The 15,977-nt window shown below is 36.3% G+C and overlaps 1 protein-coding gene across 1 annotated transcript; it reads left to right on the forward strand.

Moving 5' to 3' along the window:
- Positions 1–4,396: 4,396 nt before the first annotated feature.
- LOC142613820 (QWRF motif-containing protein 2-like) lies at positions 4,397–15,198 on the forward strand. The gene is made up of 6 exons (XM_075786329.1): positions 4,397–6,440; positions 10,689–10,808; positions 11,379–11,495; positions 11,578–11,667; positions 14,387–14,494; positions 14,809–15,198. The coding sequence occupies exons 1-6, from the start codon at positions 4,980–4,982 to the stop codon at positions 14,866–14,868; spliced, it is 1,956 nt and encodes a 651-aa protein (XP_075642444.1). The 5' UTR covers positions 4,397–4,979; the 3' UTR covers positions 14,869–15,198.
- Positions 15,199–15,977: the final 779 nt, after the last annotated feature.

Below are 15,977 nucleotides of genomic sequence, written 5' to 3' on the forward strand. Positions count from 1 at the left end.
ATATATATATATATATATTCTAAAATAGTTGATGAACAATAACAAATACTAACACATTAACCATACCATTTGTCTAAAAAGTGAACTAGTAAAATATTTGTAGTTTTTTAAAAGGTGAACTTTAAGATTAAAAAAAGATAACATTTTAGGCTAGAACAAAGAAACAGGTACAAATTATAGCTGTATCTTGCTATTAGCAAATTCGAGATGGTGAAGTTTCAAGATACACTATAATTCATGTTACAGTATTTGTTGTCTCGATAACTTCAATATCCTATAAATGGCTCCATTTTATATAATCCATTATAAAATATAACAGGTATTTAATTAGTGTTTTTATTTAACAATAAAGAACTATCATAAAAAAACATGGACACCGTAACATTAAAGTTAAGCTTGCATTTACCCTTCCACAATGCACGTTTTAGAAATGATGAAATCATGCTTACGCTAGAGTGGCAGTATGAGGTTTTAATTTTTTTTTTCCCCTGATAAATACAAAGGAAATGAAGCAGCTTTTATGAATTGAGTGCCATAGAAGCAAAGCACTTTCGGGAGTGGTCCTTTTTACGCGTTACACTTACACCTTCACGTCGTGCATGTGTTATTGTCCGCGATGTGATTGTAATTTAGGGGCCTCAAGTCACCCAAGCATTCAAGTAGCCTCAACATCCTTATTCAATAGTTGAGGAATTACTATTGAGCCATATTTGCATTGATAATCTTTAAGATCAATTGTAAATCAAAGACAAATTAAGGGCCACATTTAATCATGGAGGAAAAGATCAAATCAAATGGCCAGCTGGTTTCTCATCATCCTCTCTTTGTGAAATATGAATCTAGAGCTTGCATAAGGGAAAAGTGAGTTTATAACGTTGACTTCTCTCTCTCTTTTTAGGTTGGTAGTTAGTGTTGTTATAGAGTTTACCTCAATTTGTGACTATGTGGAATTTGAGTCAAGACGGAGATTTATTAGGAATTATCTCAATTTTCTAATCTTACTTGGTGGTAAGAAGTCCATTTCTTGTTAAGTTTAGTCTTTCTAGGAATGTATTCTTTACTCGCTAAGAAAATATATTCATTGTCTATCAATGAAATGAATATTATAAACTTCAAGAGGTTAGCTTAATGGTTTTTAAGATCTCATCATTTTCATGAGATTTTAGGTTCGAAACCTCTTGCCAATATTGTAGGACTACTCTAATGGGATTTCTTATTGTTATAACGTGGTATGTGTGGAATAGGAGACTGCATACACTCGAAGTAATAGTAAGATATTCAAAAAAAAATTTGGATACCCTCATTTGTCAAAAAATAAAAATATTGAATGAATTTAAGTCTTGTAAATAGATAATAATACCGTAAAGGATTTGTGGGCTTTATGCAAAGGTTCTCCCACATGGGAAGAGACTTTGAATTAGTTTGAGAGAGCTCTAAAAAATTTTGTTATTTGTGAGTCATCTTTTGAGTATGTTGACACTTTGTAATCTCCTTTTTAGATAATGAATTCATCTCATACTACTTGTAAATGTAGGCTATTGCTAAACTACATAAATTCTTGGCATTATTTACTTGAAGGTCTTTTTAAAACTCACAATATTTTTTCAATCAACCTTGTATGGGTGTGCTATCCGAAGACCTTTTCCGCAACAAAACTACCATTAGAGCTAAGTTTCATTACTAGGAATTTGGATTTGTTCTTCAGAGCCAAGAGTCGCTATTTAGGTGTTTGGATTTTTGCTACCTAGGTAGATATATTCTTCGCATCCAAAGTTCACTACTTCGGCATTTAGATTTATTCTCTTGGGATATTTTGTTGATTGGTTCGTGAATCTGATTATTGGGAAAACATATGTTAGGTGAGTCCTTTACAAAGTGTTTAGTACTTAGGACAATGGTTTCTAACGCTGAATTTGAGGTAGAGACATTTGATGGAACAACTGAACAAACAACTTCTGCATATGACAATGCGAATTTACGAATGTCTTGATCCAATTGGAGTTGGATAGTGCTTTTGAAAATCGACCTAAAGAGGGTATGATAGATAAAGATGGGGAGAGATTAATAGACAAGACTTAATGGCACAAACTTTGGGTGCATTTGGCATTTAGTGGCGCATTTGGAGGTAGTTTAGGGTTATTTGCACTTTGTTTTTTGTTGGACGTTGATTTTATTTTGGCAATTGATGCACTTTTGGCTTGAGAGAAGCCTTTCCAAGGTCACCAACGTAGAGATTCTTAAAGAATTTATTTTCTGTGGCTTGATCCATGCCAAGGTGGAAAGAGGAATTTGACGAACTACGGTTAAATTGGCATGATTCATGTCAAGGTCACTTTTTTTTTTTAAATTTAGAAAAACATTGTTTATAATTTGATACAAAAAGGTTATGTAACTAGAAATATAGGGTTTGGGATTAGGAAGGAGTTTGTTGGGTTTGATGCTTTGATGACCCACGGGCAGAAAGGCAATTAGTATGACTTAGGATTAACTTTAGATAATGGAGTCACTAAAACTCAAACCTGGGAGGATGATTGTCCTTTTCACTTTTAAGACATTCTAAGTTTGTTAGTCTTTGGTTAATGGTGAGGCTAATGAACTTGATGTATTAGTTTCTGGTCTTGATCTAGTTGGTGACATCACTTTTCAGTTTCTTCTCCCCTAATTTTAGTTAAGTAAAGCAACCCAAAAAAAAAAAAAAAAAAGAAGAGAGAAAAAGAAGCACGTGTCAGTGAGAGGGAAAAGCACAAAGAGAAGCCACCTGCACCTACTTTATTTTTATCTACTTCTCATAGTGATTTAGTCATCACCATTTTTTTTAAAGAGTTTTAAACTATTGTATTCGCTCCTGATAATAACTTTTTATCATCAAATAAAAATACCAATTGATTTTTGGTGTAGGCGATGATTGAATCCCAGATCTCTTATTCAACTATTAGAAACTTTATCAATTGAATTAACTGAAACCCACTTATTTTGACATTTTGAACGAAGAAAACCTTCATATAATCATGATATTTCTTTTTTAGAATTTGTTTCCATAGCAATGAGTTCTTAATCTCAAGCAAAAATGGAAAAAAAGTTTCTTGAGATAGGGAGTAGATCATTTCATCTCTTTACGCACACATCATGTATTAATTAGAGTAGTAATTGAAAATACGTTAAAAACTATAGCTTCATTTGGTTTGTGTTTGTGTTTGGAGCGTCTGCGTCTGGGGACCTTTTTTTTTTTTTTTTTTTTTTAAGTCCAGCGCCTCTTGCACTGTTCATGGAACATGAATAGTGCAAACGAGAACAGTGATTTCATTAATGAACAGTAATTGAAATATATATTTTTTATTGTTTTCAGTTTTCAGCAAAATAAGCGGTATCTAAACGCACACTATGTTTTTGGCATTCACCCAATTAAAGTACTACCACATCTTTAGAGTAACCTACTATGACTTCTCAATTATTTCATTTCATATAATTTTAAAGAGTAATGCTACAGATATAAACAATTTTACAACATTTTTACAAACTGCTGATGTGGTTTTAGTGTTTTCCAAATAATTATTGTAAGTAAAAATGTGGTATTAGAGATGGACCCATATTAGAACTAGTAAGAATTTGTCACATTAGTAGTTTGTAAAAATATTGTAAAATAGGAAGTAAATCATTTCATCTCTTTATGCACGCATCATGTATTAATTGGAGTAGTAATTGAAAAGCCGTTAAAAACAATGCTATAGTGCCTATAGCATTACTGAATTTAAAAAAGAATAGCATTTTACTGTAGGCTTACATAATATTTTGTAATTTATTAGTGATATTTTTTCATAATAAGATTGTTACCATAAGAATAGGAGGGGTTTAATTTGGAAATGTAAGTTGAAGATAGTTTCAATTTATGACATTCCTTATTGATGATTGTCTTTTATCATTATACCAAAACCTCAATTGGTTTGTAACGTAAGTAGATCTTTTATACGATGAAAAGCAACTTTACCAATTGATTTCAAAAATGCAAGTTTAACCTATTTAAGAATTATTTGAACTTTTTTTTGGGCAAGAACTATAAGGTTCTTGATTGCCTAAGGAGGTGATTGTTAATCATGGGTAATTTTCTAATGCTAATAATAATAATAATAATAGAAGGTTCATAATGAATGTCACAATTACAAACGAAACTTTCTAAACGTATTTATGCTTGATGATAGGAAAAAAGATCGAATGGACTACAATTTGGACATTGGACTTTTAAACCCCAAAACTTTAAAACGGCTATATTTTCTCCTAAACACTCTCCTAAAAAAAAAAAAAATTGGAAAAGTCCGGTGTCGTTTGCGTAACGTCTCTCCGAAGATTCATAGAATCACAGCCCTCTATCTTTTTCATGTACTATTACCATTTGCCTAATGGGACTTGCAACTTGCTCGTGTACCGTGCAACAAGAAATAAAAAAAAACCCCGCAAACTCGCTGCCACGTCACCACAAATCCACCAACGCACTTCACTCTCATTACAAAAAAAGCCTTACCTACACCACGTTGCCTTTTCAGCACGCGAGTATCAAATCCCTTATAAATTGCGCGAGTAGGATTTTCATATCGTTACAATTTAGAAACACCCCCCCCCCCCAAAAAAAAAAAAGAAAAAAAAAAAGAAATTAGTTGAACTTTCCAGCCCCAGTCTTAGTGCGACAGTTATGCTCTCAAATCTCGCCTAAACGTCTTCCCCTTTCTCTTTTTTGCGTCTCTTTCACTCTCTCGCCGGCGAGTCGTAACGGTTATATTTCCGGTCAAATTTTGTTTGAGAAATCACAATAAAGCCACTCTTTCACTCTTGGACACTCTAAAAAGAACAGAGAATTTTAGCTCTTTACTCTCTCTCTCTCTCTCTCAACTCTCTCGGAGCTTTTACTACTTGGCTCTCTAACCCCAAGCTTTTGGAGGTTTTTAGGGCTTGAAATGAGATTGGAATTGCTTTTGTGGATATAAACAATGGTAGCTGCTGTGTCGACGACGGCGGCGGCGTTGAATTCCAAAACGACGCCGCGAGGTGGGCCACGGCCACGGCCACAGCAACAGCAACAGCCACAGCCACGCCAAAACCCTACACGGCGGCCGCTCTTGCCTTCTGAGTCCGACAATGCTATCGCTCCTCCTCGCCGTCCAAAATCTCGGGAAGTTACTTCTCGCTACATGTCCTCTTCTTCTTCTTCTTCTTCTACTTCTACTACTACAACTATAACTACTGCTTCGAGTTTGAATAATTCACGGCGATGTCCGTCGCCGTTGGTTTCGAGGACGGCGGCGGCTACGACGACGCCGATGCCGTCGGTCACCAAGCGGTCTCAGTCGGTGGAGCGGAGGCGTGCGGTCACTCCTCGCCCGAATTCTCTCGATTTGAGAATCGGAACCGGCAATGGCGAAGTCTCTGCGGCTCAGAAGCTCTTGTTCACTTCGACAAGAAGCTTATCGGTTTCGTTTCAGGGCGAGTCGTTCTCGCTCCAGGTCAGCAAGGCTAAGCCGGCGCCGTCGCCGTCGCCGAATGTAAGAAAAGGTACGCCGGAGAGGAGGAAGGTTACCACCACGACGGCGACGACTCCGGCGAGAGGTTCGGATCAGACGGAGAATTCGAAGCCGGCGATGGATCAGCAGCGCTGGCCTGCGAGGTTACGGCAAGCGAATTGTATGACTCGGAGCTTGGATTGCACTGACGAGAAGAGAGAGCTCAGTGGATCAAGTGGTGTGGTTAGAGCATTGCAAAATTCAATGCTAGACACTAGGGCTTCGTTTGATGGAAGATTGAGCTCAATTGAACTCGCTGCTGTTGAAGGCAATTCAACTATGGGATCGGAGACACAGTCTGATCCTATTGCCTCCGATACTGAAAGTGTATCTTCTGGTAGTACTTCTGGAGCACAAGACTGTAACGGTGGAGGTTTACAAGGACAGCGTGGAAATCGCGGTATAATGGTTCCGGCAAAGTTTTGGTCAGAGAATAATAACCGTTTGAAGCACCAACCGGAGCTGTGCTCGCCGTTGGCGAAGAATGTAGGAGTCAAAGCTGTTACTCCTAAGCTAATTGCGCCGAAGAAGTTATCAATTGATAATCCAGTACCGTCTCCTCGTGGAGTTGTGAATAGCAGGGGAAACTTGTCTCCAATCCGAGGAGCATTGCGCCCTGCTTCACCGAGTAAGCTTGGGACGTCGTCCCCTTTGAGGGGAATGAGCCCTTCTCGAATGAGGAATGCGGTGGTGGCAGCTACACCGAGTAGTAATTTGAGTAATACGCCGTCTATTTTAAGTTTTGCTGCTGATGTTCGGAGAGGGAAGATTGGGGACAACCGTATAGTTGATGCTCATTTGTTGAGGCTCTTGCATAATCGGTTTTTGCAATGGCGTTTCGTGAATGCTCGGGCTGATGCTGCCCTTTATGCGCAGAAGTTGAATGCAGAGGTAAATGTCCTGGACTTGATCCTGACTATGTATTGTTGATTGTATAATTAACTCATGTTTGCTCTGTTACTACTTTGTTCATGCAATGTCTTATTTATTTATTTGTTTATGGTATTTCCTTACTTGAAAAGTATACTGTTGCATTGAATTCATGGAAAGTATAGAAAGTAATGCAGTGTCATTTTATTGAGGGAGAAAGGATGAAGTATGAAGCTGGATGGATCAGATAATGGTGCTGTGTCATTGGATTTGGCCACATTACAAACTTTTCTTCCTAAATGGATGTGTATCTATTATATTCCTAATAGAGTTTAAGTCAAGTGCAAGTTACTGGATTCTGGTCTGTTCTCTGTTGGATAAAAAGATGTGAATGGAAGTGGATGAATAAAGTGGGTTGAGAAGAAAAAGAATGTGTTCTCATGCAATACTTTGCACGGAACCTACAGTGAGCATGATAGGGTGGAGAGTTTGGTAGAGGAAAGAGAGGTAAAAGGTCAAAAAGGTTGAATTTCTAGGAGGGAGAGGATAGTTTAGAAGGGGAAGTTGCTGTAAGGGATAGTTCAAAGGTGGAGGTCAATGGTTTCATGCAGTTTGTGGAACTTGCTGGAGGTAAAGATGTAGGCTATCTGGCTTAAAAAGAACAATCTTAATACTTTTGTAAACAACCATCTATGGTTTATTTATCTTAGTGCGATGACAAGTGCTGTCCACCAGAAGTGACATGTCGCATTTGTGTTCGGGAATCAGCCTCTTAAAAAAAAAGATATGGTAGTAATGTAACCTGCCTACTATGACCTCTCCCAGACCTCGTAAAATTTGAGCTTTGTGCATTCAGTACAATCATTTTTTTTAAATAAATAAAATCTTAATGATCATTGAGTACTTTTATTCCAAATTCTTGGAAGTTTATGATAGGGAAGATCTAGGGTGTTCGGTTTGGTCAATTTTTAGGGGGGGGGGGTATTTCAGGCCGACCGCAATGGTTGTTTTAGAAACCATGCACCGAGACTGGTTGATCAAGATGGAGTTTGCATCTAATTGGTATGGATTGGTTCAGTCAGTGTTATGAATTTGGCCAAATCACAAATAAACACAGAGAAAGGGAGAGGGGTTGTTTGTCGGTGTGGGGCTGTACCGACAACAGATTAGAGATAATCAGCTAGAGAGAGGAAGATACAGGCCTTACCAAGGTTGCCGATGTGGGGTTGTTGGCGGTAGGACAGCAAAGGGGTGACCGCAGGTTGAAGGAGGCTGACTGTGTCTTTGGGGTGTGAGGGTTGAGAAGAGTGGTTAACGTTTGGAGAGAGAGAGAGAGAGAGAGAGAGAGAGAGATGAAAATGTTAGGGTTTGGGTGGATTTGTTTAATTGTTTCAGTTTTTACTTCTTTGATAGGATTTGGTGCTTCTGAAGGTGTACCCTCTTTGTGTGTATGTGTATATGTAGTATTTAAAATAACATATAAAATACAGTAGTGACTCGGTTGGTTTTGGTGTGGTTAGGTCTAGCTTTTACTTAAACCACGTCTGCAACCGCACTGAAGATCTCAGTTTTCTTTTCAACAAAACTGATTGGAGTAAAAATTGGCCAAACCAGTCTGGGTTGGTCAGATCATTTGGTCCACCAGGTTTTTTTATTTTTATTTTTGTTGTTGTTGTGTGTGCAGCCCTTAGAAAGACTTTCTTTTTAGGCTTTCAATTAAGAAAGACTAAAAGAGAATTTGTAGGCTTTTGAGTGAGTAGAAATAGAGTCGAGGGGTGGTAAGACTTGATGGTCAAGAGATAGTAAAGAGTAAGAGCTTTCAATATCTTGATCACTAATTTATAAAGATGGAGAGATGGAAGAGGATGTGAATTATAGGATAAGAGGATGGTGGATGAAGTGGAGAGGTGCATTAGGAATTTTGATTGATTGTAGAATATCTATTTAAGTTAAAGTGAAAATTTTATAAGATTGCTATATGGCCAACTATGCTCTATTATATTTGAATGTTGGGCTATTAAGAAGCAACATATTCATAAAGTGAATGTCGATAAGAAAAAGTTGACGAAATCCATTTAAAAGATAAGATTAGCCCCCTATTGATGAAAAGATGAGGGGGAGTTGTTTGAGATGGTTCGGTTATGTTCAGAGGAGAGCAATTAATGCACTAGTAAGAAAGAGTAAGTTGATCTAAGTTGAGAAAACAAAAAAGGTAGAAAAAGACTAACAATTAAGAAAGCAATAGAGAGAATGACTTTAGATAAAATGGAACAAAGGAAAAGAATTTTTGTGGCCAACCCTAACTAATTTGTTGAGAATCTATAGCCGACCCCAAAATTTTGGGGATAAGGCTTTGTTGTTGTTTGTTGTTAATGCACTCATCTTTAGTAGTCCCTGCAGGGAAAGGGATGCTGCTATGTTTTATAGTTAGTATTTGGGTTGAACATTTAGTTAGGAAAGAATGAGGGTTTGTTAGCGGTGCACCTCAGAGAGGTATGTAATCTCATTTTCTGCAAAGGGAGTCCTAAAAAGGTGAAACGAATGGTTCAAAGTTGGCAATGAATCCCAAAACTTTCAGGAATTGAGTTTAAAACATAGCTCTATCTTGTTTAAGGTGGCATATATGGAGAGAGAGGAATAGGAGGACTTTTGAAGGGTCTTTTACAGAGACTCAAATGTCAGTTTGTTGGGTCAATTTTCTATTGGTTACTCCCACCAAATATATATGATTTCATCAATTCTTTGTAATTGTAACTTGACTAAGGGAACCTTTGGGTATATAACCAGTATATGCCATTGATTTCCAATGTGTCATTGTACACTTTTTGTTTCATGAAATAATTATTATTCCTTATTGAAGGAAAAAAATTCCTGCATTTGGGTGCCCTTATTTTCTGCAATGATGTGTGATCTCATGGGATGGGTTGCTGATGCACTCCTTTCGACTGCAAACTGCTCAATGGTTGCCCTTCCTACATCATATCTCAGATTGCTTTTGGGATACATTTCTAGTTGAAGGGAGATTAACTTTAGCTGCAAATTGCTTGGTGCGTGCTGTTCCGTTGCAGTGTATTAGGTTGGTTTTGGATTTCAATTAAAGGCAAAGTTGATATCCGGTTTTAAAGTAAAGAGAGATGAAATCCAGGGAATCTAAGAAAGACTAGGAGTTAGTTTGTGGACCATGGGAGGATTATGTTAGCCTTTTGGCTGAAATTTTTTTCTCAGTGGATGCCCGTCCTTTGTCATTTTTCATATTGCATTTGGGATTTTACTTTTGCTGTGGAGATGGTGTGTTTTTTTAATTGGGCAATCTGTAAGAGAGTTAACTGTTTGCAGGAGAGCATGATTGTCAAAAGTTCAAATGCTGTTCCTTATAGAAGTGTAGCCTTTATCAGAAAGACAAAAGCCCAATATTTAAATTAAGATTCTAGAGTGTGATTCATCAGAGGATTGACTGCAGGACTCAGGAATTATGGTTCATCAATCCTCTTAGGTGCAAGCATATCACTAACATCTGTTCTGAATGTTGATTTGGAAAAGAAAGATGTGTGGTATGTGATTGAAAATACTGAATTTCTTCAACCTCAATTATTGTGTTATCAATGGTGGACTGACTTACTGATCTCAGAAGTTTGTTAAGCATTCGGGTTCAAATAATTAATTTTAACTGAATCAACAGAACTCAGAAGCACTTCATGGTATTTGAGTCATTTAGTAAGTAGCCATTGTTGATGAAACCAAACGTCTGACTCATCAGTAGTAGTTCCTTAAAATTGGTGCTTCCTCCGAGCTGGTGAGTCTCATCTTGGTCTTAGATGAAGACAAAATAATTTTGTCCCCAGCTTACATCTAAATGGAGAGCTTTATTTCAGGATATTTTGTAGTGATCACTAACAACTCTTGTGGGTACAAATTAGTTCTCCAAAATGCCTGCTATTACATTGTTTGCTCCAGATGGATGCGTATTGCACCATGTAACTGTTAATCTCACTACCACTATCTTGATATTGTCTCCTATGTTGTGTTCCTCTTAATTAGATGATGCCCAAAAGTCCAAGCTATTTAAGATTTCTAAACATGAATGGTTGTATCTTGATGAGGACATAACTGCGTGCTGAGGTTGTCAATACTTTGTTCATGTGAGAGTGCATATTTATTTATTTTATTTTGTTTCACTTGCCACTTTTTTGGCATTTCAGATGTTATGCTTTTAGCTCTTCGGTTCAACATATTAAGTTATTTCATTGCATAAATGTTTATTTGTCACAGAGAAGCCTTTATAATGCATGGGTAACTAGCTCAAAACTACGTGAGTCTGTTAGAGCCAAAAGAACTGAGTTACAACTATTGAAGCAAAATTTGAAGCTAACTTCCATCCTGAAGGGGCAAGTAAGATTTGTAGCTACACTTTTTTTTATCTATATAATGGACTTTTAAATTTGCTTTAAAATCTTTCATTGCTTAAGAGCATCATCATCGCCATCGTCATTTTACTACTGAAAGTTATTTGGGTTATCCATGTTTTGCATAATTGTTTGTAAATAATTCAATTTTTAGATATGAGTATGTTCTTAAAAGGTTCTTTTTATGCTAGGATTTTAGAACCCTCCCCGTTTTTCAACCTTTTTCTCCTTTCCATAAATCCTCTTGGAAAATAGACCATGAGGTTCTGAACTGTAAAATAAAATTTGAATAATTGCTAGATGAACCAGGCTAGCTACTTCTACCATTATGGCCTTTGGTTCAGGTAATTTTGTACTGGGTCATTGGCTTGAATTCCATTATGTAATTTATGTCTGCTTAAAAAATTATGACACTAGCTAACTCGTTAGATTTTTTTCTATCTTCTTGATGTCACAAAAATATTGAGATGCATGCATGCTTGTGCATAAGAGGGTTTGTTGCTATCACTTGCTGTCTAATGTTGAATTTTATTCTAATTGTGTTCAACAAATGCAGATGACTTATTTGGAAGAGTGGCCTCTTACGGACCGGGATTACTCCAGCTCTTTGTCAGGGGCTACTGAAGCTTTGAGGGCTAGCACTCTTCGCCTTCCTGTTGTTGGTGGGGCAAAGGTAAGCATTAACATCTCCGCTTCCCAAAAATTGGCACATTTGTGGCAGAATAAATTTTAATTTGGTTATTTTGTTGCTACAGGCTGATATCCAAAATGTGAAGGATGCCATTTGTTCAGCTGTTGATGTTATGCAGGCTATGGCATCCTCAATCTGTTTATTATCATCAAAGGTATCTTTTTTTAATCTCAAGTTGTTCTATTGTTGTTTCATCTAACTTCTTTTTTTAAAAAAGGGATTTAATATGCAGAAATTTGCGAACACTGTAGTTTTGTATCTTATAAATGGAGCATAAGCTTGTGCATTAGGTGGTTTGCAGGGTTGTGGTTGGTGAAAAGAGTAGCAGATCATTCTATACTGAATCTCTATAAGCTAACATTATAGAATATTTCATTTGTAACTTGAAATAGAAGGTTATAAAATGATCTGTTGCTTTCCAAGTAGTGGCATTAGTCGCCTTGGATGTGAGCACAGATCATGTTGTCCGTGGAATTTCCTTCATTTGTTGAGAGATAATTGATTTATTCCTGTCTTTTGGTCATCTTGGATTCTTGTATCAGCAGAGGTTGAGGCCGTTTTCTTATGTGAGTGGATGCTATCACCCTTGAGGTCATATAGAGATGTTGACTTCCAACTAAAATCCTATTTCTTACTTTGTTGTGGGTGTTTCAACTTTTCTGCTTTTTTGTTAATGGAACCTCCACTTTCCTCTTCATAGACCTTCAGTCTTTTCCTTCCATTCCTTCCCTGCCCTGTGCCTCCCCCAACACACCCCCTCTTTTTTATCCCCTTGCCCCTGTGGGGAAGAAACAATGTTCTGAAATTACACTAGAAAATCCATCTATCTTTTTATTATTTTACTTGGTTATATCATTTTGATTTTACACTTCAAATAGGGACACCTCCTGGGGAGGTAACAGCCAAATTGGAGTTATTTTAATCCATATATGATGTTGTATGTCAGTTTATGTTTTATCGGCCACATTATCTGCATGCTGTATGTTGCTTTTATGCTCGCAACAAACTCACATATGCAGTTATATGTTTTGCTCATGCATAAATATGATTTAATCATCTTAGTGTATTTAATTTATTTAAATCAATCTAAATTTCAGTATATATACACAACCACACTTTTACAACCATTGAAAACATGAACAAATTTAAGATGATGAAGTTAAAAAACACTGTCAATTTCTGTGTGTGTGTGTGTGTGTGTGTGTACATGCATTGTAACTGCTATTTTTGCATAGTTTATGCATCTAGTGATGTTGGTAGTAAATTCACGAGCATGCTTGCATACATGCATTCACAGCTGTTTTTTTTTTATTTGCTCTGTCATGCACAAGTATTTCAGTTTTAAAATTTTTTTGGGTTTAAACTGTGAACAATACACCATGTTACCAAATTTAACATTTGATCTTTGTCAATGGCATTTTCCCCATAAAAGTACCCTACATCATTCAATCTTTACAAGTTATTTGTGTCGTGTCTGAGGTTAACTGACTATTTCTCTACCATTATTGGTATTGATCCTTGACTTGTTACAAAAATTAAGAAAAAATGCAAAAAACAACCTCTGAATTTGGGTCAAAACCAACCTAATCCCATGTACTTCTAATTTGAAATTATAAACCCCTGAATTTGATAAATCCTCAAATCACTCCTGTTAATGTAATGAATGGAAAATGCTACACATGCATTGCTTGTGATAGAATTTCAATGTTAAAACATTTGTAATTAAAAACTCTTTATTTATTTTTTCTTTTTCTTTTTTCTCTTCCTTCTTCGGTGGCACTATGGCCCAATCACCAACAAACCCCTGTTGCATGGTACCAATGCTAACAACCATGTCCAAATCCTAGAATATATATGAAGAAAAAATAAAACTTAAAAACAATTGGCTAGATGGGTGCAAAACTGGTGGTGAGGTGGGCGAAATAAGTGACGAGGTGGGTCGGGTTTTGGATCCCTGATCCAAATCCGTGGTCTTTAGGTTTATCCATTTTCACACTGCTTTCTGATACAAATCCGTGGTCCTCTGATTGCCATAAGTCCCCATTATTGTTGCACCGTCTCAGACTAGAGGGAGAAGAAACAGAAAATAAATAAAGAGTTTTAAAACGAATTTTTAATTAAAATTCTATCACTTACATTAACAAAACAGTAATAGGTGTGATTTTAATCCAAAGATCAAAGGGGTTTTTTTCTTTTTTCCCAAAAAAATTATTAGTATTGATCCCTGTATGTTCTTCAAATGTTTTCCACGGTAGATGATTTTGGGATATTGAATTATACTCTGTTTAGCCGGCTACTTTTTCATTTTTGCTTTTAAAAGCAATTACACTATCATTCATCTTCTCTACCATAGATGGCAAAAGGTTTTCATAGTCTAGCAATCGCATTTATGTTTTTTGTGAATTGTTGACCTCCATTAGCACAGTATTATCTTGCATATCCTAACACTGTAGAGTCCTCATATGTAAAAGACATGCAGCAAACACCAATTAGATATAACTGCACTTAATCCCGGCTCAAATAAACTCTAATCAATGAGATATCTAGATGCTGTTAAGCTCCATCTTTCTTCTCATTTGATTTGTTAGAAGATGATATCAATTCACAATCCAAGTGAACTTCAAATTATTCTCTATCCAAAGAAGTTTTTTACCCCCTCCTTTTTTTGGGTTGGCTATCCTTTTATGATTCGTTCTACACAACCACACATGGCTATCCTTTTTGTATGATTTCTTTCACTCACACACACACACCAGCACCAGCACAAAAATATATGCAAGTTCTTAGTCCATCCTGCATTGTTAAAGTAGCCACTTGTTTTCCAATCTTTAGCTTATTTGTCCCTTATGCATGAAATTATTTGTTATTTATAGGTTGGGAATGTGAACTCTTTGGTAGCTGAACTCTCAAAGTTAAGTGTGAAAGAGCGTGCTTTGCTTGATCTCTGCAAAGATCTCCTTTCAACAAATGCAGCCATGCAGGTAATTGTTCTATTCAACAAATATCAAGTAATTGGGACGGAAGTGTCAATGCAACTAAGATGGCTGTTCCCACGCATAATGCCTGGGAACAAGGCAGCAACTGTTTACCTAACATTCCCAGAACATGGCATGTCCCTAGCCGTTATTGTTGTGCGAATAGTCATTCCCATTCCTCTTCCCTAGAAGTGAAATAAAAGTAAAAATGTAAAATTCTAATTTTGTAATTCAGTAATAGTTGGCATCCTAGATTCCTAGTGTGTTTTTTTTTCATTGAATAACGACATTTCTGATTTGAAAATTTTAATTATGGCCAGGTGACAGAGTGTAGCTTGAGAACACATATTGTACAACTAAAGCGTGTACCGCCAAGCTGACAATGAAAGTGTAAAGCTCATATCATTTGACTGCCTACGTTAATAGCTAACAATATCCGATGACCCCCGAGGTAATAAGACATTTGTGTTTGGTTGTGGCTTCAGAAGAGTGCTAATTTGGCCTTCGTTGAAATACATAAAAAGTAGTTGTATGATGTATTTTCGATTAGTAGATGACAGGAAATTGACGTTCATAATATCAAAAATTAGATTGATTGTATACAGGTGTTTTTCTTAGAGGGCTGAGGAATGTATATGTAAATATGTGTAATGATGGTTCTATGTTTCCTTTTATTCAATAGTTGATTAAGTTCTTATTCATGCCTCTTCCTATTCTGTGTATTTGATTAGTTTTGATCTTTTGAAACATCTTGCATGTCTACGTTTGTGTGATGATCACCACGCCCCATTAAACAAACTGATATGTTTTTTTGCTACTGTAAGTTGAGGGAACTTCGTCCCTGGATTCCAACCTTGAATGAAAATTTGAAATATATCAATTTTTTGGCGGAAAAAGTATATCAATCTGTTCAAAGAGCTGTGCGAGTTAATTTTAAATACGTGTAGGAGCCTGAATCTTGGATTCGATGGTGTTTTCTTTAACATCTTAGCTCTCTTCTTTGCATTGGCCCTTGCTGGTTTACATGTGTTAACTTATATAATAATCACTTAAAAAAAAAAAAAAACTTATATAATAACCAAAGGCTACTAATTTCTTTTGTATTTTGCTAACAATATTTACTTATGCTATTGGTAACGTGGTATGCCTTTTGTTTGTAACATGATATACTAAAACTATTACAAATTTTACTACATAAAAATTACAATTTAGTATGGTAAGGATGTGATCGGTACGATATAAACAATATAATATATGAATGTTTGAATTGTTTTTTATTTATGGGTGACATGTAAATTTGTTATATCTCTAACTTCACTCCTTATTGACCTTTTTCCATTCCTCTATCATGGGTTATGTTGCAATCTCAAGATTCTCATCCACAACAAATCCAAAGATGCAAAAAGAAGAATTGGAAATAAAAGAAAGTGTTAGGAGGTGTAGTGGGGGAGGGGATTGAGTTGCATGTTAATATAAAAGAAAAACGCGT

Source organism: Castanea sativa, chromosome 10 (assembly GCF_040712315.1).
Source record: "Castanea sativa cultivar Marrone di Chiusa Pesio chromosome 10, ASM4071231v1".
Lineage (NCBI taxonomy): Eukaryota > Viridiplantae > Streptophyta > Magnoliopsida > Fagales > Fagaceae > Castanea > Castanea sativa.

Bases quoted from the DNA above. Each gene is read 5' to 3' on its own strand.
- LOC142613820 (XM_075786329.1), top strand. From the start codon at position 4,980: ATGGTAGCTGCTGTGTCGACGACGGCGGCGGCGTTGAATTCCAAAACG. The intron at 10,809-11,378 runs GTAAGATTTGTA...CAACAAATGCAG, and splicing joins CTTCCATCCTGAAGGGGCAA to ATGACTTATTTGGAAGAGTG. The intron at 11,668-14,386 runs GTATCTTTTTTT...TGTTATTTATAG, and splicing joins TCTGTTTATTATCATCAAAG to GTTGGGAATGTGAACTCTTT.